The sequence below is a fragment of the Juglans microcarpa x Juglans regia genome, chromosome 1D (assembly GCF_004785595.1).
Source record: "Juglans microcarpa x Juglans regia isolate MS1-56 chromosome 1D, Jm3101_v1.0, whole genome shotgun sequence".
NCBI lineage: Eukaryota > Viridiplantae > Streptophyta > Magnoliopsida > Fagales > Juglandaceae > Juglans > Juglans microcarpa x Juglans regia.
The window spans coordinates 32,939,801-32,953,292 of NC_054594.1; the positions used below are offsets into that span (position 1 = coordinate 32,939,801).

A 13,492-nucleotide genomic window follows, 5' to 3' on the forward strand; every position below is an offset into this window, starting at 1 on the left:
GTTAATGATACATATCTCCCATGTGATAATAAATATTTATATAAATTATGATGGTTCTGATACATTCGACATAGTTTAAATATTGAGAATATCTCATTATTATTTATTATTTTTTAAATATTATTTATTATTATTTAATATTTTATTTTTTTTATTACTATTTACAAAATACCTCAAAATACTTTACTACTTAAACACAACCGAAATCTTGTAGCTGTGAAGCACACAATTAATTCCTTTTTATTTTTGGCTTGTTTTGTTTGTTTGGAATTGAAGTAGAAAATAGAATTTTTCATAGTAAAGTTTTTAATTGTAAAACTTTGTTAAAAATATTTATTACGAAAAAGTTGTTTACTAATTAATAAACATACCCTTAAAACACTTAAAATAATTAGTTACGGTATTTTTAAGAAAAAAAATGTAGTGCTATTTGTAGGAGATTCTCAAGAAAAATCTCAATTTAGTGTTTTTTCAAAAAGTGCAATTTTAGTTTTTTTATGGGCTTAAAGCAGTGTTTATAAATTTATCAAACATACTTTTTTACTTTAACAAAGCTTTCCAAACCCAAACCGATATTAGAAAGTGCTACTTGGAGAACCTTAATCTGTTAATAAAGAAGGAAAATATTATTCTTACCGCTAGTTTCTACCGTTAGTTTTTATCACTATAAGTTTTTTTATTTAATTTTTATTATTTTTTTACTTAATGATTAAGTAAATATTTTTTAATAATATTATAATATTTTTATTTTTTAAAATATATTTAAATATATTAAATAAATATATGTAAAAATAAATAAATAAATAAATTAATTAATTAAAAAAAAAAAAAAAAAAAAAAAAAAAAAAAAAAAAAAAAAAAACCTCACCCAAAACCACTGGCACCGATCAATAAAGAATAAAGGGAGACTGATTCGTCAACGCCTTTTTCACCTTACAAGCAAGACGAATATGCACGACTTTTATTTAGAAGATCTAACCATTAATGGGCACATTGATATGTGATAGGGAAATAATGTCCCATTTATTAAGAAAATCATACACACTAATAATTAATTAGGAAATACTAGTCAGCTCCCTCAGGCGTACAGTTAATGTATTTTGTTTTTTTGAAATGCATCACTAGTGAATTTGTTTGCTTTTTAAAAATCTTTTAACATTAAAAAAATGCACTAGCAATATTGTTCAACAGTAATATATGGGCAACTCAGTAGTATGGCTTTTAAAGAACATTGGTATTGGTTTCTTCAAAAACTAATGCATCTTCAAAATTTGAAGAAATATAAATAAAATAATTTATATTGGCTTCTTCAAAAAATGAAAGCTTGAAATATGAGCTACAGTAATTTTAAGTATATCTTTAAATTTAAGAATGTACTGTTCATCTTCAAAAATAATATTTTATTATAAAAATTATCCCAACTGTTTTACTTTTCAGTTTTCATTTCTCGTAAACACCCTTTTACTTTCATTTTTGTGTTTAGTTTTGAAAAATGTGAAGAAAGAAATATTATTATTAATTGACATATAGTTAGTGTAATTATAAAATATGAAAAAAAATAATATTATATTATTATTTTGACTAATCTAATGTGAGATTATGGCTAGAGAGGAATTAAATTTATAGAAAATATAAAATTTTCATCAAATTTTAAAGATGATTTTGACGAAGTCAATGTTAATGTTAAATAAGTTACCACAAATGTATTTTGTGCGTTTTTTTTACATTAGAAAAAATACCCAAAATATTGCACTAGGGGTACACTTGAGGTGGTTAAGCAGCACCACCCTAATTAATTTACCGTGCCGATAAAAAATACACTCCTTAAAACAAGGATAAACAAGATCTTCTATAATTAATAGGGTAGGAGACTTTATTTTAGACACTATAATAATTATATTTTCAAAGCAATATGAGAGTAATTTTATATATAGTCGTGAAATGTGCAAGCAGTGCGTAATTATTTTGAAAAAGAGTGAGGTCTACCATTAAAAAATTAATTAATTTTTTTCATGAGTCTTATATTTACTTATTTTTTTAAAAGTAATTGTGCAGCGCTTGTATACTCTATAATTGCAAATATCTTTTTTTATTTAATCAATGTCACTTAAGAATAATTGATAAGATTTACGAATACGATGATTTCTCAAAATGCAAATTCCATGGCTTATCTCATCCTGATTTTTAACAAAAAAGAAAAAAGAAAAAAGAAATATAACTTCTTGCATGTTGGTTAATTGGACTTGCATATATTTCATATAGAGAAACACTACTATGTCGTTTTATTGTTATCGCTCAATTTGATCGCTTGGCAAAAAATTTTTTTTTACTTAATGATTAAGAAAATAATTTTAAATATATTAATATATATTTTTTTATTTTTTAAAAATATTTAAATGTATTAAAAAAAAATAAAAAAAAAGCTAGGCGGTACGCCAAGTAGAAAACTGTAAATACAATTTCTTGCATGCATACGACACCTTTGTATTTATACATTTTTTTGACTTTTGAGTCCACCAAATTTCAAGATGTGTGAAATTAGGTTTTTCACCCTTTCATCACGTAATGCCATTGAAGAATTCTACAATTTTTTTTTTTTTTTTTTATAAAGAGAATACGCTATAATGGATTTTTTTAATCAATATATTTATAAAAATAAAAAATTCAAAAACAAGAAGTTGTCATTTGGAGTGGTTGGAGATCACTTTATCGGGTGGGTCTTGCCACCCTGATGCCGAGGTGGCCGCAAACCATGGGACTGTAGCAGAACCACCCTTTTGCAATGGGTGGACCTCCTTATGCTAGGATGACCCAATAACTACATGGAGCAAGGTGGCCGCCGTAGAATCACTCCTAAGGTGACTGGCGGTCTCGCTCGCAAGTATGTTGGCCGACCACCTTATGTTAGGTTGGCATAACCACTCCTAGAGGAGTGAGTGGCTAGGGTTGCCCAGCCAATCCTAACTGAATGCTGAGCCACCCTCAGAGGGTTGAGCTGCCAACTAAATATATTTTTATTATATATTTTAAAGAGGCTGATTCATTGTGTCTATTACATATTGTAGGCTTTGGTTTATGTAAACTATCTCATTTACACTTTAGAATGTACACCACCGAAAATAAACTCTTTGTTATTTTATGAAAAAGTATCACATTAAGGTTGCGTTTGGATGCTGAGTTGAGTTGAGATGGTATAGTGAACTCTGTGGGATCCATCTAAAATGAGTTTAGATGTATTTATGAGAAGTTAAAAAATGTTGTGATTCTCACGTATAAAAAAGTTTTAAATTTGAATGAATTTAATGATTTGAGAGTTGATTGTTTGGATGTTAAAAGGGATCTAAAACTACGCTGAGTTCGGTCAAGGAACTAAACGCAGTCTAAAGAACTACTACATCTACTCTCTTTTTTTTAACAAAAGATAAGATTTTTAGTAAATCTCTTTTGTAAAATTCAAGTGGAGACAAAGCAATTATAATTAAAAAGAAAAAATAACAACCTTTTCAATCATAATTTCAAATTAAAATTTTATGGAACCCTCGGGTCTCCAAGATATACTATCAAGCACCTTGCCGTTATTCCTAACCCAACCCCATCTTAATCGATCAAACGGCCAGAAATCCAAAAACGAAATAAAGAAAATGGTCCTGAATGCATCGAATCATGAATCCTCCTGGCCTTCCATCTCTACCCTTACCAAATTTTTTAAGACAAATACTGCTAAAAAAATAGATTATAAAATTCACACGATTTTATATAACTTTATCATCCATCTTGCTGCATAAATTTAATTTGAATATATTTGCCGCTGATGAAAAACATTTTGTCTCGAGGCTTTAAGAATGTCGATGCTTCCATCCCGGGAGTGGGACCCACTTCCCGACCGTGAATCAGTGAAGATGTTTTTTTTACCACTCTCCGGCCGTAATTTTCCCCACATTTCGAGGGTTAAGAAAGTTAAAGCTACCCGAAAAAGGTGAGGTGGCATCTTCGTATTATTACGTGATATTTCGTATTGTAATTTGGCGTCTAATTACCAAATAATTGACATAATTCCAGTTTTAACCCTCAAAGAGTCCAAGACTCAACCCCCCCCCCTCTCTCTCTCTCTCTCTCTCTCTCATATTTCCTAAATGGTTTTTCTTACTTGAGTGGGTTTTTTTTTTTTTTTTTCTTTTTCTTTTTTGTTTTGCTCTTTCTTTGCCTTCTCTTACACCTCATCAGTTTCTTCGATTTGTTGATCTGCTTGCCGGACATGTTGGTCTCGATCTTACCTTTTAACGGCCACTGAAAATCCAAGAAAGAGAGAGACAGTGAGTGAGAGAAGAAAAGAGTGATCTGTTTGAATTTGTGAGCCGGGTTTCGGTTTGAGAAAGATGGAGAGTGAAAGATAAAGAATTCGAGCGTGTTTCTTTAGTGGTGTTCGTGGGCGTGACTCTGATTTGGTTGGATTTGATATGGGTGGGTGTTTTCCTTGTTTTGGATCATCCAACAAGGAGGGAAGTGGTGTGAAGGAAGTGGCCAGGAAGGATTCTGTTAAAGAAGGCTCAGCTGCTCAGTCTCATCATGTAAATAGAGTTAGCTCGGGTAGATTCTTATTCCTTTGATTTTTTTCCTGTTTCTTCGGTCAGTTCGATTACTTTGTACGCTTTGATTGTGTTCAATTTTGTGTTTTTATGGCTTTGTATGAATTGCTTTTGTTTTGGTTATCGTTAGATTTTTTGGTCACTTTGATCTGATGCATCTGCTGTTAAGTCTGGTTTCACTGGCTTGCTAAATTTGTTGCTTCTATGGTTTCACTCTTACAGTTAAATGGTAAATTGTTGGTCAGAAGATTTTCTTGTTCTATTTTTTATTTAGTTGTCAAGAACATGTCTGGAGATCTGGTTTCGGTTCTCAGAGTTCCAGTCAGCTTGCTTGCTTTTGGCAAAAACGTTTCTGCTGCTTCATAATTGTCAAACTTGAGATAGATACAGATGCTAGTAAGTGCATTTTTAAGCTAAAGTTCTTAGATTTCCTGCAAAAAATTGAAAAGATAATACTTTGATGAGATTTGACTGGAATGCTTTATGACTCTGTAAAGATTCCATTATGCAATATTAAATAAAATGTTAAGCTTCAACTTGAAATTTTTATTGAAAACCGTACAGCTACATTATTTTTTTTTCACGCTTTACAAGCATGGATTAATCAGCCTGAGTAAATAACCAGCAAAAATGTGTTCTCCTAGGTGATTTAGAATTCATAGGTGATCTCATTAGTTTCCTGACATCTTTGAAGGCAAAATTAAATGTGGAGATATATAGGTCCCTCTTATTATTGTGCTCATGAATTCATGTCCTTAGGTCATGCAATTGTGATACACAACTGTACTAGTGTGTCCTCTATGTATATCTCATTTTCTTTTCTTTCCCCCCTTTTTGCCCTTTTCTTCCCACTGACAGGATGGCATCTAATTCAATTTTTTTTTTTTTTTTTTTTTTTTTTTTTTTTTTTTTTTCTGTAGAAAAATCAAAATCTCGAAGTGGTTTGGATCCTAAGAAGGAACCAGTCATTCCAAAAGATGGACCAACTGCTCATATTGCTGCACAAACATTTACATTTCGAGAGCTTGCTGCAGCAACAAAGAACTTTAGGCCAGAATGTTTGTTGGGTGAAGGAGGGTTTGGACGTGTTTATAAAGGTCGGTTGGAGAGCACAGAACAGGTAATTTATGATAGGTTAAAATGGTGCCGTATTACTATTTCTATGAATATGATCTAAAGTAAGGTATATACTATTGCTTTGATTCTGGATCTTATTTGACATAGAAACCTCTACATTGTTATGCATTTCTGTATGATATAGTCATTGCTCAATGACCGATTCATTCCTCCAGTAAACCAAATCTATTCCTTTTATAGCTAATTTGCGTCAATCTAGTCTCATATGCTCTTTGTCGATCCCCTGTTTGATGTTAACTTGTTTTTGCAGGTAGTGGCTGTGAAACAGCTTGACAGGAATGGCCTTCAAGGAAATCGAGAATTTTTAGTGGAGGTTCTCATGCTTAGCCTCTTACACCATCCAAACCTTGTCAACTTGATTGGCTATTGTGCAGATGGAGACCAACGTCTCCTTGTTTATGAGTTTATGCCGTTAGGATCCTTGGAGGATCATTTACATGGTTAGATTCCACTCCTTTTATGCTCAAATACAACTTTTGTACCTTTTGCTCGTAACTGAGTTATCATTTTATACACCTACTCGTTTATAGGTTGTACCATGTTGTAGGCTTGTAGCACGTAATTAAAAAATCTTTAGAGGTTCCTATGCTATCAAGTTTGTTCATTATAGACTGTCCATTCTAACACGCATAGGCGATGCTCTTGTATATGTCCCGTATACTTGGGCTCTTGCCTATTCTTATGATCAATAAAATTTTGTTTACCTAGAAAAAACATATATTAATTAGGGATTCTATTAAGGCTCTCTATGTGTATAAAACTTAGAAGTGAAAACTTTGGATAGTTGTTATCTTTAAGTATTTATTTTTTCATAAGTAATATGTAGATTCTGTGCTTGTGTTTTACATATATGCATGGAGGTGACATGAATGTGCATTATTAGAGATAATTATTCCTTCTGTCAACTTTTGTTCCAAATTATCAATTTAGTAGAGATAAATTGTTACATTAGTTGCTACTTATAAAAAAAAAAAAAACTGTTGCATTAGTTGCAGGATGGAAGTAATATTTAAGAGATTGACACTGTTTTAGTGGTTTGGTGGCCATTACTGCTTTCCTTTTGTTTCTCATCCCAACACAACATCAGAGGGGGAAGGGGCTGCTTATGGTTTTCCCCAGATAATTAGTGGCTTGTGATATTAATATATGTCCACTTTTGGGGAATGTTGACTTCAAGTATGGGAGAGGGCTACCTCTGCAAATGTAGACCGCAAGCCCATTGGCCTCTAATGGATCAAAAACATGAATTAATGAATAAACATGAGTATAGAGCATCATCATTTTCTTCTTGATTTTTAAGAGAACATAGAGAGAGTATTCTTAATACTTAGGATAAGGAAGAAATTGTGTTAAGTACCACATTAGGTGGGTGGATTATGGAGATATGTTTGTGCTTAGTCACCCATTGGTTTTGTATTAGACGGATCTGGTCTTTATGAGTGATTCTAGAGAGCTCCAATTGTAACTCCAGTTAGTTATCATGTAATGCAAGATGAGCCTAACGCTTTCTCTGTGTCATGTCAAATGGTCATAGATTTGACACTGCAGTGCAACATGGACCTTGATGGATTCTTAAGAGATTTGAATGAGGGATATCGTGTTATTTCAGATTATGAAGATGTTGTGTTACATTGTGTGGGTGGATGTTCTATGACCCACATTGGTTACATGAAAATGAGTTTTACAAGTCAATTCGAGGAGATCTGATTTTAACTTTGATCTGTCCTTTAGGTATAGCGCGGATTTTGCTGGTGGTTTTGTTTTTGTCCTAAATTGTGACAGTCTTAAAAGATATTCTTTGACAAGATAAAAAAGGCAGCTAGTGCTTTGAATGCCGTAGTTGTTTCTCTGAATACATTTTAAAGGCCATGAAGGGAAAGAAAGTTGACTATGGAAATGCTGGAGCTCTTGAGACATTGGAATTTAATATTTGAATGGAGAACTGTTTTATAATTGAACTTGCCTCACAATATAGGTCTTAAAATAGTGCCGATACTGTTATTTTGATTAATAGTGGCATTGGGCTTGTATATACTTCTTGCAGTGGCACCAGCAGAAAAGACTGTTATTTGAATTTGGCAGCTGATAGCTGTAGCATTATTGTTGTTATTTCTGCTGTAGTTGTTGCTGCAGCAGTTGAATTTGGCACGGCATTGGGAGTAGTAAGTTACTAACAGTAACTGCAGTAGTTATTTTTGTGGCCGTGGCAATAGTAATTAAATGTGGATACGATAAGCTGTTGTGGTAGTAGAGAACTTTGACTAGTAGTAATTGTAGCCAAATCTCCGTGCCAAGAAAAAGCTTACATGATGACTTCAGATTGTTCTATGTGTTGCAGATGATTTTTGTATGTTGCTTCTGCGCCCTCCCCCGCCACACTGGAATTATATGTCTAAGAAGAAGAAGCATAATAGTAGGGGTGCACTTTCTTATTAGTAACATTAAGTGGAGGATTGAGAGATGGAGTTTTTCCCGCTATGTTGTAAGAGGGTTAACCTGGTTGTTGATGTCATAATAAGCAACTAAAACTATAAGCAAGATAACTTATCAAAAAAAAAAACTATAAGCAAGATGCTGTGCAGAAGGTCTTGTTGAAAGAATCTCAACTTGATGGTTCATATTGATCCGAGTGGCTAGAACTGGTGTAACATTTAGAATCGTAGGTGCAAAAGCAGCTTAACTTGGTTTTTCTTGTAAAGGCGATCAGGTAGGGGACATCTTAGAACGATGATGCTGGTAATGTCAAGTTTAAAACATTGCCACACAGAAACATTGGTTAGATATTCTGAACCTACCTACACAGTTGTGTGAGATCATTGTATACGTAGAGCTTACTATGCATCTATTTTTCTCATTTAGTCTTTATAGATGAACTGAATTTTGCATGTTTTGTTCAGCAGAGATTTGGGTATACAGCCTTTTGTACACATCCTGTATACTTGAGGTCCTTTTTTTTTTTCTTTTTTGTTTCTTCTAACAAAATTTTGCATGGTAAAATGAGCCCATCGGTTCAATCATATGGTTGTTATGGAACATATCCTCATACAGTTGATATTTTCTTCTTTACAACAACTACTTGGATTCAGCTGAATATTTTCATAAATTCCATATGTTCTCCTGTTTGTGATAACTGCTTGAATATGGCTGCTGATACTAAGCATGTTTTATCACCTCAAATGATGGTGTGATGCCCTGTTTGTACTTATTGTTTCCGATTTGTGCCTCTGTTGCATATTTGCTTTCCTCCCCGTCATGGAAAGCTGGTCTCCCAGTTCTCTGTATGGGGAATATGAAGTATTTATCTTTCATATATCTTGAGTAAAGTAATTTTCTTAGTCTTCCAAGCTGATATTTGAGCTGGGAACTGGCTTTCAAACCTCCTTCCAAGTATGTGTTTTGAACACTTGACTTTTGATACTTTCATTGAAAACCAGGCCTATAATTTCAATACAAAGTTATTGACTTACTGGTTTCTTGAACATGCATATTGATCAGCTATAGTAGATAATAAGAGACTGTTATAGTCACCATATTATCAAGAAGAAAGAGGGGGCAATCTTTAGGACTGTTCATCTGGGTTCCGGCCCAGGAACCCGGGTTTCAAATCCGGGCTGGGTTAGCCCCAGGTCAGGCCCCGGGCTGGAACCCAGATGAATCTGTGTTTTTTTAAAATCCGGATTCCAGGTTGCACCTTTTTTTTTTTTTTTTTAACATTAGAATTCACAAAAAAAAAAAAATCAGATAACTAGTGTAGTATTTGTTTTTCCTAATGCTATGTGAAAGAAGGTGAGGACAAAGCGACATTAAAAATTTGAGAAGGAAAAAAGAAGGGAACAACTTAACAAGGACAAAAAGGTATAGATAAAGAGTCCTAGGCAACCTAACCTGTACAGAGCTTGCTGTAAATGGGACCATTCTGAATATTAGACGATTCAAGTCGCTAGGCATGCCATTTGATGTCTGTGATATTCTGTAAGCTGCAAGCCATAAAGTTGATTGGATGTGCAAATTCTGAAAATTCTAAATTAAAGACAAAATAATATATTGAAGTTGAAAGTCGATTGTAACCTGTACAGAACTGACAACACACTTCCCCCTCTACCATTCTATCATCTCACCGCAGCCTTTTCACCGTCTCCCAATGTAGGAATCCCTGTACAATGAGTACTGCACACTCTCCTCTCTTGAGTCTGTCTATCTTTAACAGCTAGAAGATAGTCACACCACTGCAGCAAGTGTGATCTTTGCACTCACAAAAAGTGGGTGCCAGAACAAAAAGGCATAGTTGTAGAAAGCACTGGAATTCGCGTGTGAAACAATAGAATCTCTTTCTTGTGTATTTATTTTGATTTTTCGGAAGTAGTGACATTTGGGAATTAATATGACTGGAGCCGTTGGAGAGCGAAGTATGAACACTGGTTTCAGTGATTTGTTATGGAAATCTGCGAAGTTGAATCCGGATATTAAAAAAAAAAACTGGGTACCGGGTTTAAAATCCGGTACCCGGACCGGGTGTACCCAGATTTTACTATGCGGGTACCGGCCGGGGTTTGTTCCGGGCCGGAACCTGTAACCGGAATCTGATTATCCCGGTTCCGAACCAGGCCGGGAAAAAACCCGGCCTGGATGAACAGTCTTAGCGATCTTTGGTTTTGAATCTTAGATAGTGAGTAGAAGTCAAGAAATAAGTATAGACACAACGTGGATGATAAAATGAATGAGAAAAAATCTAGGGAAAGGGGAAAAGCAGAATTAAAAATGAAGCATTTTTAAAAAGCTTGAATCTTGTGATAAGATCAAGATTTTGGGATAAGATCAGAAGATTTTTCTGAGACGGTAGTCAGGTACTACCATGTAATGTAGACATCAGGGTTTCACAGTGGAAAAAGATTTTCAAAACGGATGCTCTAGGCGGTAAAAGAGCAATAGAAAATAAATGGTTGCCAAGGTTTCAGTTATAATGGCTGTAGCTTGAGCTTGATGACAACAGCTTCTTCTTGTCAACCCTACTAGTGTGTATAATGCGTGTCCGATAAAACAAAAAAGGGGTAAAATAATTGCTTTATTGCATTGTTACTTATCAAAAAAATTGCTTTATTGCATTGTTATCCTTTGAGTTAATTTTTGTTCCTCTTCGGGAGTACGAGCAATTTGGTGAGGGAGCTGGGTTTTAAGTTTTTCAAGAAAAAAGGGGTGGGGACTTGGATAAACCACTTAATTACTAAGAAGCTAATGATGCATACATTTAATTATCTTATCCACAATAATCATCTTACATCCACAGTGTAGTAAATGTTTTGTGAAGGTCAATAACATGCTATTAAACCCACGTACATACACATAATGACGTTATCAGTGTATTATGGGATGAACCATTGGAAAGTGTATTTCCTGATGAGTGAACAAATGAAACAATTGAAAGTAGACATGTTTGCTTCAAATGTTAAACGTTAACTTAACAATTATGTCTCTAACTCACTGCAAGAATAAGAGAAGGGGGGGGGGGGGGGAGGGGTTGTATGCTGACAAATTTTGAGTACCTGGAGAATGATTTGTAGTGACTTTGTCTTGCTCGTGATAGTCTAATATTTTAGTTTCAATCATTAGAATAACTTATATCGCCAATGTTGAGTGATCTTTTAGGTTTTCTATACTTTAATTCTTAACAAAGAAATAGCACTAGTAATTTACTTAACAGCTTGTTTTGCTTAAATAATTATTACTAACAAAGATAAAGTTGTCAAATTGGAGTTCTACAAGTACTTTGTTCAGAAATTAATTTTCAACTCCTCTTTTCATCAATACTTGTATACCTAACTCAAATTCATATTACACGTCTGAACTTTCATCTGGCCTGCAATTTTCTTTTCCACTTTATTTTCAGATCTTCCTCCAGACAAGAAGCCTCTGGACTGGAATACAAGGATGAAGATCGCAGCGGGTGCAGCCAAGGGGCTGGAATATTTGCATGATAAAGCAAATCCTCCTGTGATATACAGAGACTTAAAATCATCCAACATCCTTCTTGATGAGGGCTATCACCCTAAGCTTTCGGATTTTGGGCTTGCCAAACTGGGTCCTGTTGGTGATAAAACTCACGTGTCCACACGTGTCATGGGGACTTATGGTTATTGTGCTCCAGAATATGCCATGACAGGCCAACTCACTCTTAAGTCTGATGTGTACAGTTTTGGGGTTGTCTTTCTCGAACTTATAACAGGGCGCAAGGCAATTGATAATACCCGTGCGCCTGGAGAGCATAATCTTGTTGCATGGGTGAGTATTTTTTCCTCTCAAATTGGAAAATTTATTTAGATTACATTATGAATAATGGCTTGGTCATTAGTCTTATAATTATGGATTTGTGTTAGTTATCTCTCTTTCTTTTCCTTGAAAAAAAAGAGAGTAAATTTATGTGGTGTGTATATTTGCAGGCACGACCACTTTTCAAGGATCGTAGGAAATTTCCCAAAATGGCTGATCCTCTACTCCAAGGCCATTACCCAATACGAGGACTCTACCAAGCTCTAGCAGTGGCAGCCATGTGTTTGCAGGAACAAGCAGCTACTAGGCCTCTAATAGGGGATGTTGTGACTGCTCTCACATATTTAGCCTCCCAAACCTATGACCCAGATGCAACTGCTGCTCAAAGTAACAGAGTTGGTCCATCTACCCCTAGGAACAAGGAGGAACGGAGAAGCATGGTAGATGGGCTGGATAGCCCAGATGAGGCTGGACGTGGTGGGCGGCATGGTTCCCCTTCTGCTTATAAAAATTCCCCTGATTTCAGAAAGAGAGACTCAAGGGAATCAGGTGCTGCTGCAGCACTAGCAAGGATTGACATGGGTGGTGGTTCTGGGAGAAAAGCAGGTTTGGATGAGTTAGATCGACTTGAATCTCAGAGAGACAGCCCCATTAGAATTGGGAGAGCCAGAGAAGCCCCCAGGAATCGCGATTTAGATAGAGAACGAGCTGTGGCAGAGGCAAAAGTATGGGGTGAGAATTGGAGAGACAAGCGGGCCAATGTGATGGGTAATTTCGACGGTGCAAATGAGTAATGCACCAAAACTCTCGACGGTTTGGAGTCTTCTAGGGAAGAAATGAAGCATATCATTCTTGTCTTATATCATTGTTGTTGCGCAAGGAAACTCAAGCATGCAATAATATACAAGGAATCATAGTTGAAAGTGGTGGATCAGGGGAGGGGTTCAGCTTGTGATTGGGGCATTTATGGGTAAAAAGTGGGCGGAATGATGCCTAGAACATGTCCAAGTTATGTATTTAGGAAATTCAGAAAGTCTGTAGAGCAGTGAAGATGTCTAATTTTTGCATCCCCATATATATTGTCTGCGTAAGTGGGGGAACCTAGTGGGTTTGGTGAGTGTCATTACATCTTGTACCTTGATACAGTTTCGTATATGGATGGATGTCTTGAGTTATGTTTTCGGCTTATACAGAAAGGTTTGATCATGTTCTCTCTCTCTCTCTCTCTATTGAACTAGTGACTGATTTCTTTGTTGTGTGCTTTATTGAATCCCAAATATCGGAGAGGTATAACTAATAACTGCTGTGTTATTGTAGGAATTCATTCTGATGATGATAATCAAATATTTAAAGAGTCACGCAAACGAGTGGTCCAGGTTTAGCTAATAAAAGACCCCACCTCCACTCAATAGCATTCGAGTCCCCACTAAAATTTACACGAGCTTCCTTATATGTCGAGCTTTGCTCGCCTAGACATGCTTGGTTTACCGCCTCTCCTTCTCTTA

The 13,492-nt window shown here is 35.0% G+C and overlaps 1 protein-coding gene across 1 annotated transcript; it reads left to right on the forward strand.

Moving 5' to 3' along the window:
• The first annotated feature begins 4,136 nt into the window (after positions 1 to 4,136).
• LOC121266077 (serine/threonine-protein kinase PBL27-like) lies at positions 4,137 to 13,175 on the forward strand. Its single transcript, XM_041169802.1, has 5 exons — positions 4,137 to 4,587; positions 5,507 to 5,706; positions 5,974 to 6,163; positions 11,608 to 11,999; positions 12,158 to 13,175. Exons 1-5 carry the CDS (start codon positions 4,458 to 4,460, stop codon positions 12,779 to 12,781), a joined length of 1,536 nt encoding a protein of 511 aa, XP_041025736.1. The 5' UTR covers positions 4,137 to 4,457; the 3' UTR covers positions 12,782 to 13,175.
• Positions 13,176 to 13,492: the final 317 nt, after the last annotated feature.